Genomic DNA, 24773 nt, shown 5'->3' with positions numbered 1-24773 from the left:
CACAGCAGCAGCAGCAGCAGCACAAGCAGCTTGAGGAACACAACATACATGTATAGACGTTACGCGAAATAAGTCATAATGGCGAGTCAGCGGAATTCCGGAACCACTTATTGGCACTGAGAATACAGCGGGATCGCTTATGGGTGCTAAGAATACAAAATGAGTCGCTAGCACCTCGCTAGTGCATCGCCGTGATGTGACTGCGAAAAGCACCTCAACTGATGGTGCAATTGCCAATTGCATAACCTCTATACTCAGTGGACTCCGCAGTACAACACACTCACATGTAACCACTCTCCTGACACAGCAAACCATTGTCTATGCGCAATTTGAGCACATGCACAGTTGACCCCCTGTTTGTAGCGAAATGTTTTCGTTTACAACAAAACCACATTTTGTAGGGGAGCACGTGAACCAAGTGCACTTGTGCAGTCACTGGCCACATGCCCCAGGTACAATGTGTTGCTTCCATGGTGCTACGCTAGTGCATTTGGTGGTGCGAGTGCTTTTTCCACTAAAAGCAGCTGCTACCTTTGCCATTTCCAGTGGACATTAAAGCAAAGTTATGCGTCCACAAAGCACAAAACAGTTCTATCTGCAGACACAGCCGCACAGCTGTCCTCCTCCTCACCTGACTCAGGGAATGATACGTTGAACACGCTAGTTTCGTCGTCGTCGGGCGAGTTGTTCTCGGAATGGCAACGCAGCAAGCGAGTACACTTCCAATCGCCCGCTGCCGTCTGAAATTATATGGTACGAGAAAACAACAGAAAGAGAGACGACAGGAAGGATATGGATACTCGTGTAGCTGATCCTGTTTCCAGCAGAGGTCTCTGCCATCGTCCGCAGAGAGCGCACCGGTATGCACTTCAGAGAGACATGCAAATGGCGGGTTAGGGAAGAAGCGTTGTGCACAAAACAGGCAGCACACACCCACACCCACACACACGCACACACCCACACCCACACACACACACACACACACAAATACACTGCACGTAACAAGCGAGGTCCGCCAGTTCCAGTTCACAGTAGATTTGCCGCAAAACACACCTCCATGTCCTCCGCTTGCACCAACGGCTGGCTGGCAGACTTCCTCCCTTTGCGCGGCGCAGCGCTAGCATTATCAATCACCGCCACACTGGCTTGCTTTCGTGACGCTGTCACTTTCACCGGCCTGACGGTTCTGCTGTCCTGGGTGGTTGTCGGTGGGGATACGGGCGGACTTCGAGAGGATCTCGACGAGCTCAGAAGACACCGACGCTTGCGAGACTTAGCACCGACTGGTGAGTGCGACTCCATAAGCTTTGGCGTTGGCCGCCGAGTGCTGTGCTGTTTCTCTGCACTACTGTTGAGTGTCATGCTGATGGGCAGAGTGGAAGCAGTGCCGCTGCTAGAAGCAAGACGAGGAGGACGGTTGGTAGCCTTGCTGTCGGTATGGCGCTGGCTAGCTGGGCCGGGCGACGGACTGCGGGAGCGTGTTCTCATTCCCCCTGACGACGACCCTGACGCCGCCGATGCTTCCAGAACCAGGGCATCACCTTTAGTGGGCACCATCGGCGTCTGAGTGCTCGCGCGCACGCATCTTCTCTTCCGAGACGGCATGTGTTGTTGATTGTCGGTGCTGCCGTCCGCTTCCGTCGTCTCCTCTTCGTCGGCGTCGTCACTGTCGTCATCGTCTGTTAAAACGTTGCGCAGTATTTCTCTCGCCAGGGTGGCCATCTTGCGCTGTTTGCGTTGTGACGGCGCCGCGAACACCGGCGATTCCAAATCATCACTGTCCTGAGTAGCGGTGGTGGTGGTCGTGTCGCCGTCGTCATGACAACCATCGTCATGACAACCATCGTTGTCACGGTAACCGTTGACACTGCCGTTGGTACAGCCGTCCGTGGCGGCCGGGACACGCACGCTGCCGTCGGTGTGCCGCTGTGTGGCAAGCAAACGTCTGCTACCCGTCGCCGATCTGCCGGAGTGCTTGCTGCTGCTGCCACTGCTGCTGCTGCTGCTGCGCATCGGTGAAGAGCGGGTGCCCTGGCGACGTACAGTCGTCGTGGGGGATGATGATGTCACGGATGATGTCGTGCCTGCTGGTGCTGGCTCCTGTCTGGATGCTGAGTGAGTCGTGCTGTCACTTGAAGTACCACCGCCACCGCCACTGCTGGCCTTGCTGGGACTGCTGCTGGCCTTGCTGGGACTGCTGCTGCCCTTGCTGGGACTGCTGCTGCCCTTGCTGGGACTGCTGCTGCTGCTGGCCTTGCTGGGACTGCTGCTGCCCTTGCTGGGACTGCTGCTGCTGCCCTTGCTGGGACTGCTGCTGCTGCTGCCCTTGCTGGGACTGGCTACTGTACGTGTGATGCGTATGGACATGGCGCGGCCCGCCTCGAAACACGGACTCATCGGCGTGCTCAGCGTAGCTGCAAGATAGATAGATAGATAGATAAATAGATTGAGATAGTTTGAGAGAGAGAGAGAGAGAGAGAGAGAGAGAGAGAGAGAGAGAGAGAGAGAGAGAGAAAGAGAGAGAGAGAGAGAGAGAGAGAGAGAGAGAGAGAGAGAGAGAGGAGAGAGAGAGAGAGAGAGAGAGAGAGAGAGAGAGAGAGAGAGAGAGAGAGAGAGAGAGAGAGAGAGAGAGAGAGGCATACACACAAATCATCGTATTTCCATGATGAATTAACAAACCAGGGAACAAACCCCAGACACACATACAAAGTGTATAAGTGACCTCACCGTCTTCATACCCTCGTTAAACACAAGCATATCACTTCAGAAAGCCTACAGTATTACAGTTAAAACAATACATCTGCAACGTCCCGCAGAAAATAATACACACACACACACACACGCGCGCGCCCACCCACATATACACCCCCCCCCCCCCCCCCACACATACACATATACACACACACACACACACACACACCCACACACACATACGCCCGCCCCACACACATAGACGAAATGCACACCCACGCCCACCCACACCCCAATTCCACGCACACACAGAGACAAAAGAGCACACATGCACACCTCAGACCTGCCCATCGCGGGAAGCGATGATAGCGAACGGCTATGTTAGACATAGCAACTTGTGCTGGGATTACACCATTCAACAGCTTGCAAGGCTGATGAATTGACCGCCACTAATTTTTGCCTGGTATCCACCACACACCTGATTGAAGTGGCTTTCTCTGGCCAGTGCGTGTGATTCACACGCACACACACACACACACATACACACACACACGCACGCACACACACGCACACACACACATATACACACACACGGAGGGAAAAGAGCACATCGTCACACTGAAGACCTACCAGTGGGAGAGGAGAGAGGTGATGAGAGAGCTGAGGAATGAGATGCCGCAGCAGCACTGGCCACAACGACTTTCTCTTTGAAATACCGCTCAGCCAGTGGGACGAACTAAACAAGAAACAGAGGATACAGCAGATCGCACGGTGATAAGAATGCGGACAAAATGTGTGTGTGTGTGTGTGTGTGTGTGTGTGTGTGTGAGTGTGTGTGTGTGTGTGTGTGTGTGTGTGTGTGTGAGTGTGTGTGTGTGTGTGTGGTGTGATGTGTGTGCGGGAAAAAAAAAAAAAAAAAAAAAATGAAAAAGACCAAAAAAGGGATTCACTGGCCAGAAAATGTCACTCCAAATAGCTGTATGGTGTAGACCAGGCTGAATAGTGACGGTCAATTCTTCAGCCTTGCAAGCTGTTGAATGGTGTAATCCCAGCACAAGTTGCTATGGCTTCTGCCGTAGCATTGCTATCATCGCCTCCGGCGATGGGCGTCAAAGGTCAAAGGTCAAAGGTGTGTGTGTGTCACAAACAGTGAAACAGCCGTTCACGTCCCGCCGGACTCGCAGTGCCTCATGCCGCATCCCGAAGCCAGCACTCCTTCAAGTTGCCCCGTTTGGGGACACATAGCCAATTGTGGCAGTGGGCGAAGGAAGGAAGGTGTGTGTGTGTGTAGGTTATGAGAAATATGTCGTCTGCAGCATACGGCACGAGGCAAAAAATGCAAAACCACCGACAAAGGACCAACCGGAAACAGATTCACTATCACAGATGAAGTTATAAGCACCCCCTCCCAGGCGCGCACCAACCCACACACACACGTGCACACACACCAACCCACACACCCATACACAGGCGTGGCTGGATGCTTCCCACAGCAACCAGTGGGTTCTCATCAACATCAGCAGCAGGCAGTTAGTAACACATACTCGCTTTAACTTGAATTGCCCGCTCAGGGACCTGGTGTCGAAACTTTGATCAGCGTGCTCCTGCAGAGAGAGAGAGAGAGAGAGAGAGAGAGAGAGAGAGAGAGAGAGAGAGAGAGAGAGAGAGAGAGAGAGAGAGAGAGAGAGAGAGAGAGAGAGAGAGAGAGGAGAGAGAGAGAGAGAGAGAGAGAGAGAGAGAGAGAGAGAGAGAGAGAGAGGGAGAGAGAGAGAGAGAGATATATATAAAGAATAGAGTTCACATCTTGGTCATGTGACTAAATCTGTGTACAAAGCAATCATGGCATGTGGTGTCGTGGACAGCGGAGCCCACATGACCACCGACATCATGTGAGCCATGGACGCAAGGGTTGACTGCTGTAGGAGGGAGCCAACATGGCTGTCATGTCATCTATGCAACAGGTCTATTCGGTAGATAAAGTGCCCGTAGTTCTGACAGTACAAACAAAGCTTTACAATACAACCCAAGCTGCGCTCGGTGATATCCGACCTAGAGTCCATTTCAAAATATAGAGGCATGGTATTTTTGAAATATTTTATGCGTCTATAATTTTGAAACGCACTCTAAAGTGCAAAGCTGGCGCCTTGGACACGTCCCGATTACACAATTGAATTTGTGCATGTGTACGTCCCGCCGCATTCGTACTACTTCCAGGGCGTCAAAGGTCGTGCAGGTTGAGGGAGGCAAATATGCACTCTGGGTGGGATTTCACCGAGCGCAACTGTACTGGACGGAACCTGTAGCAACAGGCCGTGTGCACGTTGTACAGGTGCACGGTCATCTGACTGGAAAGAACACCCCTTGCAGGACCGCCGGAAGCAGTTTTTGATTGGTCCGGTAGTTTCACAGCCGTTTATACAGAGTGTGTGTGATATGGCGGCGGGTACACAAGACCTCCTCAGCAGTAAACACGTGTTCCCAAAAGTTGGTCCGGTGTTAACCTGACCAACCGGACCGGTTCCGACGGGTCTTCCTTAGTCCTGGTTGCAGTGGTCTTCCAGATCAGGTGATCTCCTAATCCAGGGTCATTTGACTGGAAATAACACCCCTTGCCTCTGGTTATAGTGGTCCTCTGATAGAGGACAGGTGGTCACCTTATCCAAGTGGTCACCATAACAGGTTATACTCAACACTGTTAACAGTAATGTCCGGCGTCGAAGAACGGAGCGGCGAATAAGAACGGAGCGGCGAATAAGAACGGAGCGCCGAATAAGAACGGAGCGCCGAATAAGAACGGAGCGCCGAATAAGAACGGAGCGCCGAAAAAGAACGGAGCGTCGAAGAAGAACGGAGCGTCGAAGAAGAACGGAGCGTCGACGAAGAACGGAGCGCCGAATAAGAACGTCCAGGCTAGAATTTCACCAAGCACAGCATACCAACGTATACACGGTGACTCAACTGTGCATAGACCGTAGTACATGAAAATAAGAACGGTCTGAGCTACGAGACTGACATCAGTTCTTTGGCAACAGACAGTACTGGAAGACAAAATGAATACGGGAGGGAGGGGAGGGGGAGGGGAGGGGGGGGGGGGGGGAGGGGGACTGCTGACCTTGGTAAGTTTAAGGAAGTCATCCAGCTGAGGCTTGGCACCGAGCAGCTTGCGAAAGTACGATGCCCAGATCTTCTTGATCTGTCAGCACACACGCACACACATAAACAAACGCACAAACGCAATCAACACAACCCGCAATTAGACACTAGAATAGAGCTGTAACATACAGAAAGACGGCGCGAGATCACAGTACCCAAAACTATGTGTGCTTCGACCCCGGATTGGGAAGTTCTACATAATTCGCAGTGCGTACAACTCGCAATCACAGCCTTGACCTGCTGGCTTCAAGAGCGACCCATACAAGTGATGCCATATGCGAGCGTGAATTAGTTGGTCCTGCCCCAAGGGTGACTGTGACGGGAAAATCAGACCTCGCATAACCGCACACATCGGTTTTTCACAATAATATCCGGATAGGCGAGGGAACCGGATAATCGAACACACAATCATACTGTATGTATGCATGGCATATGCTGTAAATCGGTAACCAACGATTTTCTTCCGGATGGCGAGGGATCCGGATAAAAGAGGACTGGATAAGCGAGGTCTGACTGTACTGGTTAGCAAGAACAGCTGATGATTACCTGTGACTTGAGTTCAGACTCGGCCAACACTCGGGTTTCGTGGACATCCTGAAAAGCAATATGCACGCACCGCACGCACAGACACACACACAGACACACGCAGACACACACACACACACACACACACACACACACACACACACACACACACACACACACACACACACACAATATACCAGTAGGATTAGAAGAAGAATAAAAATACGTCGCCCGCGGGCTTCGTGCGCACAATTCTTACTGGTGCATTCTGCAGAGTGATGGCGGAAACGACAACCCGTGTAAAGGAACACAAAGTTGAATAGTGGTGAGTCAATCCTCCATGGCAGTTCCCATGGCAGTTCCCATGGCAGTTCTGTCCTGCAAGGGGACTGTGGAATGTACACTGGTGCGCGGTGAAATCCGACCCAAAGTGCATACTTGGCGCCCTCAACTAGCACGCCCTTGACGCCCTGGAAGTGATACGAATGCGGCTGGACGTATACATGTACAAATACAATGATATAATCGGAACCGGTCCAGGGCGTCAGCTTTGCACTTTGGGTCGGATTTCACCGAGCGCAACTGCACTGAGCACCTCATGCTCTCTTACCTTGCCATCCACACGCCGAAGCTTGGGTAGCAGAGACAGCAGCCGATAGATATAGTCTTTCTGAAGACGGACAAGACAAGCGAGTATCGCAAGACATACATGTACACATTATACATACCGTATTTTCCAGGGTATAAGCCGCACTTTTTTTCGCTAAAAATCGGACCAAAATCGCCCCTGCGGCTTATACACCGAATATACTTGCGCGAATGAATGCATAGCATGCATACATCAGTATGCATGCTGACGTCATGTGACATGTCATTCGACTCAGCTTCGCGCCTGTGTTGCTATCCCGGCACTTTTACTAGTTTTAGTGCGCGGGCTACACCATACGGTACGCGTATACGAGGACTCTATTTTTCATAATCTGATCTAACATGGTATTTAGCTCCATAACCATAATAAATTTGTAGAAAGGCCACTTGTCAATGAGTGTGAAACATCTTGGTTTGTGGGTGCGGCTTATACTCCGAATACCAACTTTTAGTCAATATTTTGCCTCAAAAAGGGGGGTGCGGCTTATACCCCGGAAAATACGGTAGGTCACGTTACAGCATCAACATTACCATCACAATTAGCAGCATGATCAACAGCAGCAGCAGCATCAACAACAACAGCAGCAGCGGTGGGAGCAGCATCAACAACAATAGCAGCAGCGGTGGGAGCAGGCTCATCAGCCTTGGGTTGCGTTCGTTTTTAGCTACCTGGTAGAGTAGAGTAGAGTCATTCTACCGATAGAGGTAGATGATAGAGGTAAGTGCACGAACGCTGTCCTACCGGATTTAGTAGTTTTTCACGATATGTACGTCTGTCCCTCCAGGAATCCGCGGGCAGAAAACTGAAATTCTGCGCAGAATTCTGCGGCACAAATCGCTACATTATGCGGCGGATAGCGTGAATTCTGCGGCAATACTGCGGTATTTCTGCGGCGCTGCACCGGCGAAAAGACATGGCCATATGCTATGTACAAGTATCAATAAAAAATTTAGTGGTCGAAAACACACGATAGGCTCAATACAGTAACGAAGAACACTCCCTCGACTTTGAATGCAACAAAATAGCGACAGGACACTGCACTGCGCATGAACATGAAGCGCGTGCTCGCATTGCCCCCAAACCGTGATTTTTCACGATTCTGCGGTGAAAACTGTGAATTCCGCGGAATTCCGCGGATTTTACGGCGGCCGCGGAATCGCGGATTCCTGGAGGGACAGGTACGTGAAGTGTTTGTTTTCTCCATGGAGTCTTGCTGGAAATCCCGTACCTCTATCAACTTCTACCGACCTCTACCAGCTTCAAACCTGGTAGAGCCGGTAGAGAAAGGTAGAATCTACTCCTTTGAGTAGAAAAGAAAAGGAATGCATCTACTGAAAGAAGTAGTTCCCACCCAAACCTGTAGATCAAAAACGAACGCCCCACTTGATACCATCAGTAGCACTAGCGGTATTGACAGCACAATGATCACGAGCAGTCCAGCACGTTTACAACGAGTCAACGATTGTTTGCAAATGTTCACCCGGGAGGACAACATCAGGGCAACAGATCAGTCATAAAGCTTCATATCAAATCTACCGTAATGGGACGGAATCAAAGCCGGGCTTATTCCTGGAGAAGCCGATGTCAGGGCGAGGCTTCTATACAAGACAGGTGTTTCTATGTGTGTGAACACTAAAACCAGGTTTGTGTGCCGACAGCGTACCTTGAAGATCAGGCGTGTATTCAAAACAGGTTTCTATCGTGTATTCAAAACAGGTTTCTATAACGTGAGATAGGCCTTTAAAACACAAGCAACACTACGGTACTTACATGTTTGGTGACTTCTTGATTCTCCTTTATCTTGAGCTCCTCTAGGTTGGGGAAAGCCACGAGAGTCGGGCACGTGTCAATGGTCAACTCATTGCCGGAGCAGTTCAGCCGGCGCACACTCTCATACACACCTGTTATAACATACACACACACGCACACACACACACACACACACACACACACACACACACACACACACACACACACAGGCAAACAAGGGTGCACGAGACATTTTCAATTTTAAACAAAGAAACAAAACAAAATAACTTGCTAGTACTCTTGGTTTCAGGAGCCGCAAAACACCATCGACCCTTGAACACAGGTGAGAAAGCAGGGGTTTAAACCTCAACAGGTGAAAACCTTTCCGAAAACTATGAATGTACTCTCTGTCTGTCTGTCTGTCTCAGTCTTTCGGAATCTCGGGAACACTCTGTCTCATGGCACTAGACTTGATCACCTTGTTGGGTGTTCCGAAACAAAGTGCAGCATATACACGGTCTGTGTGTCGTATACGATAACAAGTCTTGTCTCCGCTAACGCAATGGGGAGAGAAGGGGGTAGAGACTAATTGACAACAACAACAACAACAACAACAACAACAACAACAACAACAACAACAACAACAACAACAACAACAACAACAACAACAACAGCAATGCCCGGTCAGGCTGACTCTCGAATCTGCAGGGCGATCGCCCTCTCTAAGGATCAAAGGGCAGATGCAACAAGGCAGATCATGTTTGCACTAACCTGCCGGAAAGTGGGTGATGGAGTTGTTATTGATGAGCAGCTGCTTCATGTGCACAGTGTCAACTTTGAGCAAGCAGTTCAGCAACGACTTGTTTTCCAGTGAACGTGATGACAAGCTGTTCCAGAGGAGAGAGAGAGAGAGAGAGAGAGAGAGAGAGAGAGAGAGAGAGAGAGAGAGAGAGAGAGAGAGAGAGAGAGAGAGAGAGAGAGAGAGAGAGAGAGAGAGAGAGAGAGAGAGAGAGAGAGAGAGAGAGAGAGAGAGAGAGAGAGAGAGAGAGAGAGAGAGAGAGAGAGAGAGAGAGAGAGAGAGACACACACACACACACATACACACACACACACACACACACACACACACACACATGTACACACACACATACACACACACACATGTACACACACACACTCCATTAGCCAGACTGGAAAACAGTCCCGGACTATCACCAGTGTTTGCTCACAGTCATGTGCTAGCACGCTTGATATTATAGTTCTAGCCGTATCAACAGACCTACTGCCGTCTACATTGAAATCCGATGGAATGACCGCGGTCGGCGCCCTTACTGCTTTTAGCGTGTACAGTCAACTTCGCTAATAACGACTGCTTATATAACGACAATTCGCGAATAACGACAGCATTCCCATGCCCAGAGCAAAGTCCCTTCCAACTGCAGTACATATAATGAGACTTCGGGTATAACGACACTTCGTGAATAAGGACACTTTTTTGATGCCCCGCCGAATGTCGTTATAAACGAAGTTGACTGTACATGCACTGTAGTTCACATACATGCACTGTAGTTCACATACATGCACTGTAGTTCACATACATGCACTGCAGGTCACATACATGCACTGTAGTTCACATACATGCACTGTAGTTCACATACATGCACTGCAGGTCACATACATGCACTGCAGGTCACATACATGCACTGTAGTTCACATACATGCACTGTAGTTCACATACATGCACTGCAGGTCACATACATGCACTGTAGTTCACATACAAGCACTGTTGTTCACATACATGCACTGTAGTTCACATACATGCACTATAGTTCACATACATGCACTATAGTTCACATACATGCACTGTAGTTCACATACATGCACTGTTGTTCACGTACATGCGCTGTAAAACTGGACTAGCAAGGCTAGCACCCCGTGGCCGCTTGACTTCTCAACGGATTTCTGGATTTCTACATCCACTCCAGTATTTAGCACAGGCTGAGCATCGCGTTTGATTGTTAGTTGGATTTTCAGTGGTATGTTGTAAAGCGTCCATTCCATTTTGCATGTACAGTGAAACCTGTCTCAGGCGACCCCTCAAGGGACGAGAAAAAGTGTTCGCCGTGGCCAGGTGGTCTTCTTATCCAGGTTCAGTGGGTCACGTGACCATATTCACTATACATGTACATGCGCTACATGTATATCATTTTGATCAGTGCATCACACTGCACACACCTATGCTATCACGACTGGGAGCCTCGGACCAGTCAGGTGCCGTGCATGCACCATGTGTGTCTACACGTCCTGCATGATGTGTAGATCTAAAGCTGTGTTCCCAACTGGCGCGTGGACGCGGTACGCTTGCGGTTCATGCGTGCCCGAGCGCGCGCTCAGGCTTTCACAAAAAAACGGCAATCCGAGTCGTATTTAGGGTGTGCGACACCTTCGAGTACTAATTTTTTGACCCCGCCAGTCAAAGTGACTGGCCTGTACGCTGGTACGCGCCTGATACGCGCTGAAAATTCCAACATGGAATTTCCATTTCGGCGCGTTTCCGTACGCATGGCGCCCCAAAAGCCAGCAAAAATACGCACAAACGCGTGGTTTCACGCGTACACGCGCCAGTTGTGAACACAGCTTAACATGCATGCTGCACAGTACAATGTGTACTAGTGGGGTGTAACGCGGTCGCGGGTGGGTGGTCGTTGGTCGCGGGTGGGTGGTCGTTGGGCGCGTTGAGCGAGTAGTCCGTGGGCCAAACCTGAAAAAAGGCCTCCTAGAAAAATCTCGTTCCGACTTTTGGGCACCGCAATTTTATTGGCCACGTCTACTCTAGATACCTTACTGAGCAGGATTCCGGTTGTTGTCACTCTGACAACTTTCTGAAAGGTATCCAAAAATCGGCTTTTCCATGTTGAAAATTTCTCTCTCGGCGGCCATTGTTTTGTATGCATTCATGCATGCGCGTTGTACTCAGGGAGTCGTAAAATACCGGTATTTTACGACTCCCTGGTTGTACTTTTCTTGCGCTCCCTGGTTGTACTACAAGTACACGTACATCGCACTTACGTGCGGTAAGTACACGTGCACTGCACAGTCGACGATCCCGATGTGTTGCGCTGTACAATGCCTGCACGCACGCTGTGTGTGTGGTGCTGTGAAATGTGATTATGCACCAGAATAGAGGAAAGTACACGAATTCAGTGCTACCTGTCATGTCAAGTCGTGATCTGGTACGATCTGGTGCACTGCACACTCTCTGCAGGCGTGCACCCACAATTCTAACTCTCTGCACTGCAGTGCAGGCGTACACCCACTACACTTGGCATCTTCCTTCTCAGTTTGAACTTTCATTTCGAGATCGTTTTTTTGGTTTCAGTTTGTACTAGTATGTCTGTGGTCAAGTAGCACTAGAAGTAAGCGTCGTGATGAGTTTAAAGTGTCTCATTCACGTTCCGGAGTGCGGTGAGGAGGTGAAGCCCTTCACCCAAACAACGTGGAAGAAGGTGTGTGAAATATGCACTAGTGAAGCTGTTGCCGTAGAAAATTTAGCTGAGCTCAGGGAGTTATGTCGTAGTGATGTTTGGCCTGAAAACGGAGGCTTCCACAGAAAATGTTACCAGAAAATAACGAATATAACCCTCCGACGAAGGCAGAGTACCCCTCATCTAGCCATTCGGAAGAACTGTCTGTGCCGGAATCGATAGAGCCAGAAGCCAAGCGCCGCCCCAGCACGCGCGCCGCACTAGCCGCGCCCGTCGTAGCTCCAGGCATGAAGGGCTGCATATTTTGAGGGAAGGAGAGGCGCCAGCAACCTGGCCGGAAGAATTGTAGTCCGGTCCACAAGCAGGTGTGAATACGCACACGCTGCAGTGAAGCTGTTATACGCAGCAAACGGCAGAAAAGACGAAAAGGTCTAAGTTGCAATTGGTCAATCCGTCTCTGGAATATTTGCGCGCAAGGTTAACTACCATAAACAATGCTACAGGAATTACACGAGAGCTTAGTGCCCCTGTTTGCGAAGCCATGGTGGGGATGCATGCCTATACAGGTTGTGACACAACCAGTGCCTTCAGTGGCAAAGGGAAGAAGCTAGCATTTCAGCTGAGCACCAAGCAAACCCCACAAGGCGAGCTAGCTCGAAAGGCTATGGCAGCACTCGGCGCATCATTTGACGCACTACCAGCTGACATTTTCGCCTGCACCGAGCAGTTCACTTGCGGTATATACGGCTTCAACACCGCCACATCTATCAACGAAGTGCGATACCAGATGTTCTGCTCTCGCTCGACGCAATCCAGCTCCCTTCCTCCTTGCCAAGATGCGCTGTGCAAGCATGCTGCAAGAGCAAATTACCAGGCCAGTATCTGGCACCGTGCTCTGGAAGCTTCCGCGGATGTCCCACCACCGCATAGCCCTGGTCAAGGGTGGACCATTGATTCTGGCGGTGGTTTGGAAGTGGACTGGCTCAGCTTGGCACCAGCACCATCGAGCCTGATGGAATTTGTTTCATGCGGTTGCACGACAGGCTGCAAGCACGGACAATGCTCCTGCCGGAGACAGCACCTCAATTGCACGGATGCTTGCAAGTGCTCTCACTCGGGCCAGGAGTGTGAGAATGGGCAACCACTGGAGCTTCAAGTAACTGCAGAACTCAGTGAAGACGAGGATGAATAAGAAAAAGAATGCCCATCCTGACAGGTGTGTATAATGTGATTGAAGATTGAGTGTTCATTAGAGTTCAGTGATGCACATTGTACAATCATGAACATGTACGTGACTGTACATCATGCCAAATTCAAGTCCTTCTGATGTTTGCCCAGTGTTCAGTATCAATGTCACATGTGGACTACAATCAATGTGGGAGATATAAAAAATGCACGGGAATGATCATTGCGATTATTTTTCATTGCCATCGGCTTCGGCCTCATTTCCTCTGTGCTGCGCTGATGAGTCCACAAAGGACGAACTAGTTCTGTCCACACGTTGGGCGATCATTGGAATTGGAATTGTGTATTTTCTGTGACCTGATTATTCTCTACAGGTCGACCTTTTTCGGCAACATGAAACATATTCCGTATGGCTGATCCTGCAGTATAAGTCAGTGTTATGATGACGAAGTCTCCCTCGTACACAGCTGCAACAAACGTAGTCTTCTGGGGTCACGCGGTCCTTCAGGTCTGGTCTGTCAGTGACCTGTGCTGATGGTCACAGTGTTGTGATCCTTTCTCTGGACATTCAGATTATTCTGCAACCCATATAATAACTATGCAATGCATAAATGCGGCTGTGTGTTCTGCCTCATATCTGTATAATGTACACCATTTTTGTATTGAACGGTCTGAGATATTCTTAGATCAGACATAGTATTCTGCAATGTACAGTACCTGCATGCCACAGCCAGTCCTATGATCTGATAAAATGGTATACAATGACTCGAATGATGTTTCGAAGTAGTTACAGTATTGTGTTTGACACACGCGGTCTTCTTGCACACGTCCGTGTACATGAACAATACGGACGTATTGGGCATTTTGTTTTTCTTTATTTGTCATGTTAGGCCACACTTTGTTTTTTCTATGTTTCTCGTCGGCAAATTTTAACAAAAGGTACGCGGGCGGGCGGAAAAAAAACAAAAGCCAAGGAAAAAACAAGAACAATTTCTACTGAAAACTGTATACATTTTACAATGTACAATGTATATGCGTGATTGATACAAGACACTGCCATGTATACCATGTATACCATGTATACCATGTATACCATGTATGCCATGTATACCATGTATACCATGTATACAGCACTACATTGTACAATCATGTACATGTAGTCCCATACATGATTGCACTACATTATCACATCAGCCCACGAATATCAGGCAAACTGCAACAATGTCAATGAGAGCATAAAGTTTGATTACGAGATGGCGAAGAGAACATACATTTATCTGCTATCGCATCAACAAACGTTTCCCACTCGTCATTAATTTTTGGTTTTGCTACTTCAACGTTCTTGTGTCCGCTTATCAAACTCTTGTCTCCATGCTGCTCATCTTTTCCTTGCCATGCGTCTATTGCTTGGATTTTCTGCCTACGACATCGTTCCACAGACGCCAGTTGCCGCGGAACTCGTCCGACCTACTGTTCCTGGGACCCACGAGGCTCAGCTCAGCCAGTGAACGACTGAAAGCTTCGTCATGACAGCCTTCATCGCAGAGAACGGACGAGGAGCGCTCCTTTGCTGCATGCTGTGGTGCAAACGTTTACGATTATTGATTGATGCATCTAGCTGCTGCAGCATGTGCAGCGTACATACATGTACACATGTACGTAGTATGAACTTTTTTTTTCTTCCGAAATTTCTGAAAACCTACGCGGGCGATGACGAGAAACATAGAAAAAACAAAGTGTGGCCTTATATCATATTTTTCTCTTTCCAGTTGAATCTGGGAAGGAAGCACTCTGTGTTGTGAACCCTCTGGTTCTCTAAAGTGTCAGGAACGAACGACCCCACACGGCACGAGGACAACTATTTATTCTCAACAGTATATCTCACTTCCATCGACTAATACCAATGAACAATGAATGTATGAACAACTGAAAACAATGAATAACTAACACTAAAACCACCAGGTAGTTTATATAGCGTGAAAATGACAGCATATATGAGAAAAGCATACACATACAACATACAACTACAGCGCACACAGCAAACCGCACATAGCGCCTGTAGCGTATGCCACGTCGTAAACATCAGCGATACGGCGGAGTCGGGATACAGCTGCATTGAAACGAACACAATGTCACAAGCGAGAAGGCCTTTCACTCTCGAGAACTTGCCGTTTCACAACATTCTCCCCACCAAAGGGCTTCTCACCGCCGTACAACAACTCACAAGTCAAACGATTTGGGGCTTACTACGCGTCATCTGCTGCTGCGGTGGTGGCCATGGTAGAATATCACTAATGCCCACCAATTCAGAAAACTCGACATCGCGAAGCTTGCCACTGTGGACTGTCGCACACGACACTGTCACCGATCCACTTCGACATGGGGCAGACGCTGGACCAGACAACACACAACTGATAATGTCATAAAGCTCGACGATGTGGGCTGTCACACACGACATGGTCACCGGTACACTGCTTCGACCCGGGGCGGGCGCGGAATCCGAGGACACACATCGGATCTCTGTGTTCCACACAGTCTCGCCGCTTACTTCTTCCGTGCTAACCAGTAGTATCGCCCTTCTCATTTTCTCGGTTTCTACGCCTTGCGTTTCTAAGTCTTGCGCCTCTAACTCTTGCGCCTCCAACTCTTGCGCGTCCAACTCTTGCGCTTCCAACTCTTGCGCCTCTACGTCTTGCGCCTCTTCGTCTTGCGCCTCTACGTCTTGCGCCTCTACGTCTTGCGCCTCTACGTCTTGCGCCTCTACGTCTTGCGCCTCTACGTCTTGCGCCTCTACGTCTTGCGCCTCTACGTCTTGCACCTCTACGTCTTGCGCCTCTACGTCATGCGCCTCTACGTCTTGCGCTTCTACGTATTGCGCTTCTATGTCGTTCGGCCGAGACTCCAGCTGCTTCTGAGCGTCTCCGACCGATGTCGCCATGCACTGTACCGACGCAGTGGGCCTTGGATCTGATCCTCCCACTGGCTTCAAATACTCCTCTGACCGCTGCTTGTCGGTAAGCAAAGTCTTCCACGCCTTGTCCGGCGTCCTTTCGCGTGAGGCAAGCAAATCTCGCTTTGCTCCCTCATATTTACTGCTGGCGATGCGCTCGTTAATCTTCTTGACCTTTTCGTTAAACTCTGTGCGGAGCGCACCCTCTTGCCGTCTAGCACTGCGCTCTTCAAACTCCTCGCTCTGTCGAAGCCTCTTCTCCACGTATTCTCTCAACCTATTGCCTTCAAATCCATACCGAATTCCGTTAGCGATAAAGCTGGCTTCAATGATCCATAGTTCCTGTGCCATGCTCGCTTCGTATCCTGGCGTGGTCGCCAAATGTTGTGAACCCTCTGGTTCTCTAAAGTGTCAGGAACGAACGACCCCACACGGCACGAGGACAACTATTTATTCTCAACAGTATATCTCACTTCCATCGACTAATACCAATGAACAATGAATGTATGAACAACTGAAAACAATGAATAACTAACACTAAAACCACCAGGTAGTTATAGCGTGAAAATGACAGCGTATATGAGAAAAGCATACACATACAACATACAACTACAGCGCGCACAGCAAACCGCACATAGCGCCTGTAGCGTATGCCACGTCGTAAACATCAGCGATACAGCGGAGTCGGGATTGCATTGAAACGAACACAATGTTACAAGCGAGAAGGCCTTTCACTCTCGAGAACTTGTCGTTTCACAACACTCTGGATATGACCCTGTGGAAAAAAATAATAATACCAAAAACTATGTTACTTGTTTGACATGTGAGCCCCAGCCAGCAGAAACCTGAACATGTGTAATTTTTTCAAAAATTATTTTTTCGCTCGAAATTGATTCTTCACTATTAATCATTCAAGTTATCAAGTTTGGTGACAATCTGATAAGCGAAAGCATGGAAAATAGAGTTTGAAGTCACACAGGTCAAGATTCGGGACAGTTGGCACAGCATCCATGCCCAGTGACTCCATGCAAGTTGATCCTACAGTTTCTGATTGTGATGTGGAACAGGTACATGTAAGTAAATAGAATGCAAGTCAGGCTTGCCCTCTTGGTGCTGCAGGCATGAGTAGTTTAGAAGTGTGACGATATTCCGTATAGACCACCTTCTTTACAACACCAGAGTGCAAAACGATGATTGGTGGCTGGCCTTCCAAATTGTGTTCAGGGTCCTCTGTGCTGGCAGTTTGAGCGTTGTCCCAAGCTTGCCATACTGATAGATGTACTGACCAATACCACTGACATCCACTCCCTTGCACACTTTCACTCTGATCATGATTTCAGCAAAATTGTATTTCAATGATATGAGTGAATACTCGCGTTTTGTAGCACCTGAAGATGTTACCCCAAAGCGTTCAGCCGGATTGACTTTTTAGGAATCTCCTTTCTCAGCACAGGCAGCAGCCAGCTTGGCGTCGTCTGGAAAGGTAGAGTACTGATAATACTACGCTCTGTTTTGCGACGTGAGAAGCCCTCCATCAGTGTCTGCAACATCATTGTTGTCGATGTAGAAATACGGATCGCTCAGCGGGTCGACATTCAGCCTCTCCTCGCAGTCGCTATTACTCCAGCACTGACTATCGTCGCCACTAGTATCCAGTGTCGATTTTATGAGGGCTCTTCGTTGCTATGAATATGAGACTCGCCACTGCTGGACAAACTCAGCGAGATCGTCACCAAAGAAATAATTCCGATCGCGAACTAACTTTCAGCGCCGCTTCGTACAGGGAGTCTCACGCTGACAACTCTGGACCTAAGTCCTTGTCGCGACACCTGTCGCCATCGCTGTGTCTAAACTCAACCTCCGTTTGACGAGCTCTCACCTAGCGCTGAAATCAATTGACTAGACTCACTTGAAGACACTTGAAACTCCTTTGACAAGGAAGACACCCACTCGATCGAAAAAGAATCTTCAAAAGCCAGCTCACTGCGCGTCCCAAACTTTGACGTCACATTTTGATGATTGATATCAAGTACACAAGTGCTGGTTTTCGCTGGCCGGGGCTCATGTATTACTGTGTATTTTATAACAAAAATATTATTGAAAACCCAGAATCGATTTTCTCGTTCCTATCATCAGTGGGAAAAAAACGGAACTAAGGATACAACCAAAGAAACTGAAGTTAAGTACTGTAAATAGAAAGGTGTTACAAATAACATCAAGATACAAGTGCAATAAAACCACTAGAGGAAACGCAAAAAAGGTAACAAGATTACATAACCAAAGGCGAGAAGGCACTGAACGAAGTGTCAACCTACGAATACAACTTCAGTGCAACAACGTGCTCTTTCTGCTTACACAAAACAGGCTTATGAATACGTATACAAACTGCCTCAAGGACTTTCAACTGTTGGACATAACGCGCACGACACAGTACAGAAAAATGAGAGTCATCATACACACCAAGACAGTCAGGATGAGATAACAAGTGTAGATACACACCTTCATCCTATTCATAGCTATATTAACCTGTTCAGCACGAAGGACGTAATAATACGTCATTCAGAATACCACTGCACCACGGAGGACGTAATATTACGTCCTGAGTGTACATCGCGCATATACGCGATTTGTCTGGATCGCGTGCGTTCAAACTATCGTAACTCAGTCAATTCTTGGTCGATTCTCACGATCGAAGTATGTATCTGGAAGAGAAAACTCTCAGCTTGCGATAGAAACAATCGCCGAAGCGATACGACCGCGGGTTGTTGAGATATGCGACTCGACACGGCAAATTCAAAGAGAATTTTTTGCGCGATCTGCAGAACGCGTATTTTGCATGTTCGATCATTTTCGATCATTTTTGCGCTACCTGCTGCCATGGAAACTAGATTCAAATGATGGTGGCGGATCTCGGGAGTCCTCAAAAAAAATTTGAGCTCGATACGAGCAAGGAGGGCGAAATGGCAGCTGAGGATTTGGTCTCTTGCCCGTGCTCAAGTCTGTCGAGCGCGTGGGTGAAGTTTGCCAGACTGTAGCATGGGCGTTTAGTTTCGCTCCGAGCTGAGTTTGGAACTAGTTTGCTCCTCGTCTCAAGACCTTTCCAGGAAGCTCAAGATCGTGGAATTAGTCCAAGGGAAGGTAAAGTTATCGATCCTTGAACAGGTAGTACTTTCATAGGAAAAACGCCACTTTTGCAGGTGTTGCCGTGGGGAGGCATTCAGGTAGCGTCGTGCTCAAAAGGTTAAAATTATTATCTCCACGTAGGTTATTTGAATACCAAAAACATTGTAATTAGCCAGAAAATCCAATTTTCGGTTCTGGTTACCATGGCAACCAGTGCTGATTTGTATTTCACTCGCCGTGCAACCCTTGGACAAATTCAGGAATGACAACAAACGGTTTTCAATGCATGCCAGTCCATCTATCGACTGGGCCAAAAAAATTGCGGTGCCCTCTTACTCGGAACGAGAATTCACATTTTTGTCACTTGGCCCACAGACTAGAGTGGTCGCCGTATCCGAGCTGAATGTGAATGCGTCCGTGACAAGGAAAAGTGGTCGCAGTGGTCGCCATTACAGGTTTTACGCTAAAAATTTACCTGCTACAGTCCATTCAGAAAAAGATGGACTTCTAGCTTTTGGCCATAAATGGGTCAAACGTTGAGTTTTTTTAGAATTTTTTTCTGCAATCCCCTATGGAATCCTCTTCCAATTATGTTTCTAAAGTCTATTTCTCCAAAAAGCAAGCCGTAACAAGAATACTTGGTCCGACTTATTAAAATGTGCGCTTCACTTCAAAACTCAAGCATATGTACAAAGGAGCACCTGTACTAAAAAATCAACCAAGAGACGTTAGATAGATAACTACTCTGTCGTTTCTTGGCCTGACCTTCTAGTTTTCATCGCTGCTGGTGTCTCAGGGCGCATCTGCAAGTGCGTCAACCTGCAAAACGTCGACATTTTTTTCATCTCCTCCAAGCTACACTGCGCTTCTTTGATTGTTTCACTCCATAGGCACGATTTAGACGATCGACTTCGCCTCCTCCTCGTGCAGTACGACTACCAGAATGGTGGCTGTAGGTGTTTTCGCCTGAAGCTCTCACGACACCTTCAAATGAGGCGAACAAGTAAACCACCACGCATAAAAAAATCACTTCTGGCCACCGTGTACCGCGCGCGTAGGTCTACTGATCATGCGTCTGATCTGTGTCGACTTGTCATGCAGTCAGACCATGCGTGCTCTTCCCTGCCTGTTTCACGAATCCACTGGCCCCGGAGACTGGCGATCTTGTGTAAGTTGTGACGCATCGCGATCGCGGCTCCGAGGACTCCGCACCGTATCCGCCGGATAATTCACCCTTTCTGCGCTTCAGTTTTCCAGCCAGGTTGTCGCCTGAAAGTCGACCTCAAGGCCGGTTATTTTTTTCGATCAACTTCTCGACGATCACTTCTGTGATCTTGATTCGTCGGCCGCCACATCGTGAACGACTGCGAGACAGATCAGCAAACTGGACGGAGCGATGCTGGTGCTTTCTGCACGAGTTTCTGGATAACGCGTTTGCTGAAATTCTGCCAAGGAAACAGGGATTGCAGCGATTTCAATCCGCCAGGAGGCACTCGAGCACGATCGTCCAGGAGGTTCTGGTACTCCGTGACAATCCCCCATCGCAGCGGGGTGTTGATTTCAGCACCAGGCCTTCTCTGTGTTGCGCGAGAAGCAACAGGAGTCCTCTGACGACAAAATTTGGACGCAAAATTCTCGAGTCGATTAGGATCCCGAGCCGCTGCCTCCGTTGGAGTTGGAGCCATTTCTTCTTCAACATCACAAATTGACAACTGAAGGATAGTGTTAGGTAGCTGTAAAGTTTATTCCATCCTGAGATTATTTGAATTTGTTTGGTTGACGTTCGAAGCGAAACGCACATTTTAATAAGTCGGACCAAGTAGTATTTTGGCCAGGTTTTGCTCCAAGAGCACTGAATTGGGAGAGACCATCAAAATCCAGGCCGTTTGATCCTGCCTGCAACAGTGCATTGTACGGTTCGAACCCCTGTTCAGGTACCCTTTTTGGACCCTTGTTCAAATTTCAAACTTCGCAGCACTGCACTGTGTACGATAAAATCTTGAAAATTCGCCAAATACAGGAGCTCGCTAGAGCCAGGGCCCATCTTTTTGTGAATGGACTGTAGAATTAGCCGCTGCACAGCAACACTAGCCGGGGATGAGTCGGGAAAGGCTATATCTATCACATACACATACATGTCCGGTGTCGTGGCATTTCCTTGCTTTTCAAACAAATAATGGGATGATTGGAGAATTAACTCAGGATTCAGAATTCTGAATTGGAGAATTCAGGAAACATGATCGTACTGCAAGCGCGAATTGGGATTCGTGCAATCTTACTTGAGCGTTCCATGTTGATCCACAATGGAAGATACCCCAAAGTTCTCCATATCCATATCTGCAACCAGTACCGGTACCCGCCAAACTGTTCACAGATTTATCCACAGGTCGGCTCCTGGAATGCTGAAAATGACCAGGAGTGCACTTGAAGTTGAACACTAAACACAACAGCACCACGGCCAGACGACCAGATTCAGCTGTGCAGTTGTAATTCACTAATTGTACCTGCTGAAATAATTAAAGTTAGTGTTCACAAACTCCTCAGCATCGTGATCGGCACTTCGCCCACGCAGGGGTGAAAGAAATGAACGGACAAAACGTGAGGCTGGGAAGTGGGTATCATGGACCCCTCTTCCACGAAATCAGCTGGAACTGCTGATTTCTTCACTGACTTGATCGGTCAGTGCAAGCAGTTTTTGTTTTCTCTTTTGCAGTACGAAGCTTGAAATGGCAGTTTTCCCGCGAAACTTATCAGAAAGATTCTTTCACTTGAAAAATTTTGCTCCATTTTTGCACAAAAAAAACCCCTGTCTGATCCGTGCATGCAGCGGCGGCAGCTAGCAGCAGCTACCGCGCGCCGGTACGGTAGTATTAGTAGTACTAGTAGTCTAGTAGTAGTAGTAGAATTTATTATTTTTATTAGCGATCCTGTCAGCTTTTCTATTATTGTGTTCACATGGCGCTATCTAACGACACCGCTATTCAGACACGTTGTCTACGTAGCTACGTAAGTTTCTACGTAAGATGCTCGGTACCTGGCCCTGGACCAGGGAGCTGCCCATCGCGCGGCCGGTTGGCGGCATGCGTGTGTATTGCAGACTTTTTGTTGTTGCCTTTCCGGATGTGCATGCACGAGGAACTTCTTTCTTTGGAAATGCTTCTTGTATGAGCTGTTTCGGATATTTCGTCTCCTGGCCTGGCTTATTTCGTTTCGGCGCTGCTGCGACCTCCTTTCGCGGAATATTACTCAATGACAGGTGAGTTGACCAGTTCCCTGTGATTCATTTGCTTGTGTTGACTCTTTCATTCACGAAAAGTGTGCTGATTTTGGGCGGAATGCAATAAATAATGGAAAAGCTGACAGGATCTCTTTTCTAACTTTAGCTTTTCCGCTGCCGAGGCCTTCTTTTACGGAATACTCGATGACAGGTGATCTCTGAGTTGACCGGTTTCCTTCGACCGATTCATTTGCTTGTGCTCACCCTTTCATTAAATTTTACGGAAACGTGTGCTGATTTTATTCGGATTTAGATCCATTTTTATCTCTTTGCCCTTGTCTACAGTGTGCGAAGAACGCGAGTTCACCTTCTTGACGGTAAGGCTTATGTTAGATGTGTTGTCGAAATACTCATATTCATTGTACATTAGTACGTTGCAAGAAAGGCACTGGTCAGTGGCATACTATCGTTGGCAGTTCCCAATCTGGAGGGAAAGGTTCAAGGACCCATTGACCGAGTTTGCAAAATAAATTCGCATATCAGGGAAAATCTCCAGAGTCTGGGCTTTTTGATTTGTGAGTACCGCCGAGATTGCACTGCCCCAAATACAGTTTCGTGCCGCCAAAGCAAGAATTACGATCTGCAATCTGTTTGTAGTACCTGCAAGAATGTGGAGTACATGTATCGTACTTTCTCTGTTGCTGTTTCACTTGCCGTCATGTTGCTAAAGAAAGGTTCAGTGACTCATTTGTTTCATACGAGACGAGTCAATGAGTCGGTGTGGCTTAGAATTTTTCGCTGTAGAAGAAGTCTATTCGTATTTCTATTGGAGAAATAATTGTATTCACTGGTTATAAAATAGGTTCAAACAAACTCAGAATAAATACCATCGGTCCCTTGGTGTTCGTCCTAAAGAGGTTCGACTGGATATCATTCATACTCACCAAAAGATGTGTAAGATTTTATTATTGTGGAGTGCCTTGTTTATCTCTCAGTACCTCCAACCATAGCCTTGCCCCTTTTATCCTCAGGATCAGTGTAGTTGTTGGAACGAGGTGTCGGACTCAGCAATGTATTTGTTTATATTTTAAGACATGTTTATTGTTCCTCCTTTGCTGTGTTGTTTTAGAAAGTCGTGGACTAACAGTTTGAAGTCATTGAACTACTTCCAAAAGTTGTATCGACATCAACAGGATTACCATTTCAGTGCAATATGATGCAGGATGACCTTAGCACGATAACCCATGATTATAAACCATTATAAACACAGAATCAACAAAAACATCTGCGACACGCACCTGCCTACATTTCTCAAATAAATCTGATCGAGGGTGGGGAAATCTGAAATATCTGAAAGGCAAGACAATTTTATGACAGAGTCATGAAATTCTGCAACAGCAAGCTGCAACATGCACAGAATGACCTCTGTATAAAAAAAGTATCACCACCACCAGACCACTACTCACATGTCATGTTTCCCCGCAGAAGAACATGCAATTGCATTATGCTAGTGCCATTTTCTGCAAGAAAAGGCTTGCACATCAATGCGTAAAATACGGTATTGATATGGTGTGAAGGCCATCATTTACATAAGGGCATTCCATTGATTGGTGACAGAAAAAACCAAAGAAATTATAGCAATAAAAACTGCTTTATGGCAGTTTTCTAAAAAGAGTTATTGTGTTCTAGTCCATGGACCCTGTCTAAAAAGTAAGAAATTAACGAAATGTGATAGCCGAAAATTAAGATTTCACACAAAACCTCACAATAATCACACACAGAATAAAAAGCTACATGTACATGTAGAAGACCTTTTCCCCTCGTGATCCTCTTTCCTATGCATGCATGTTGCCAATTGTTGGTGCAGTACAAGCTTAGTGTTGAAAGCAGCATTTCAAGTGTTGTGATTATTGTGAGGTTTTGTGTGAAATCTTAATTTTCGGCTATCACATTTCGTTAATTTCTTACTTTTTAGACAGGGTCCATGGACTAGAACACAATAACTCTTTTTAGAAAACTGCCATAAAGCAGTTTTTATTGCTATAA

At 47.8% G+C, this 24773-nt stretch overlaps 1 protein-coding gene across 2 annotated transcripts in view; it reads right to left on the bottom strand.

Annotated features, from left to right (window-relative positions):
- Nucleotides 1-22215, bottom strand: part of LOC135825554 (serine-rich adhesin for platelets-like) — a 31054-nt gene extending 8839 nt beyond the window's left edge. For both annotated transcript variants that reach the window (XM_065338167.1, XM_065338168.1), the window contains exons 1-10: nucleotides 21790-22215; nucleotides 9539-9654; nucleotides 8789-8919; nucleotides 6980-7039; nucleotides 6391-6438; nucleotides 5804-5884; nucleotides 4236-4295; nucleotides 3322-3427; nucleotides 1054-2414; nucleotides 632-740 (exon numbers count right to left, since the gene is read on the bottom strand). In XM_065338167.1, the coding sequence (XP_065194239.1) occupies nucleotides 632-740; nucleotides 1054-2414; nucleotides 3322-3427; nucleotides 4236-4295; nucleotides 5804-5884; nucleotides 6391-6438; nucleotides 6980-7039; nucleotides 8789-8919; nucleotides 9539-9654; nucleotides 21790-21845 (2128 nt within the window). In that variant the 5' untranslated portion in view covers nucleotides 21846-22215. The remainder of the gene's footprint in view (nucleotides 1-631; nucleotides 741-1053; nucleotides 2415-3321; nucleotides 3428-4235; nucleotides 4296-5803; nucleotides 5885-6390; nucleotides 6439-6979; nucleotides 7040-8788; nucleotides 8920-9538; nucleotides 9655-21789) is intronic.
- Nucleotides 22216-24773: the final 2558 nt, after the last annotated feature.

Source organism: Sycon ciliatum, chromosome 10, assembly GCF_964019385.1.
Source record: "Sycon ciliatum chromosome 10, ocSycCili1.1, whole genome shotgun sequence".
Lineage (NCBI taxonomy): Eukaryota > Metazoa > Porifera > Calcarea > Leucosolenida > Sycettidae > Sycon > Sycon ciliatum.
This window is presented reverse-complemented; position numbering and strand designations above follow the sequence as displayed.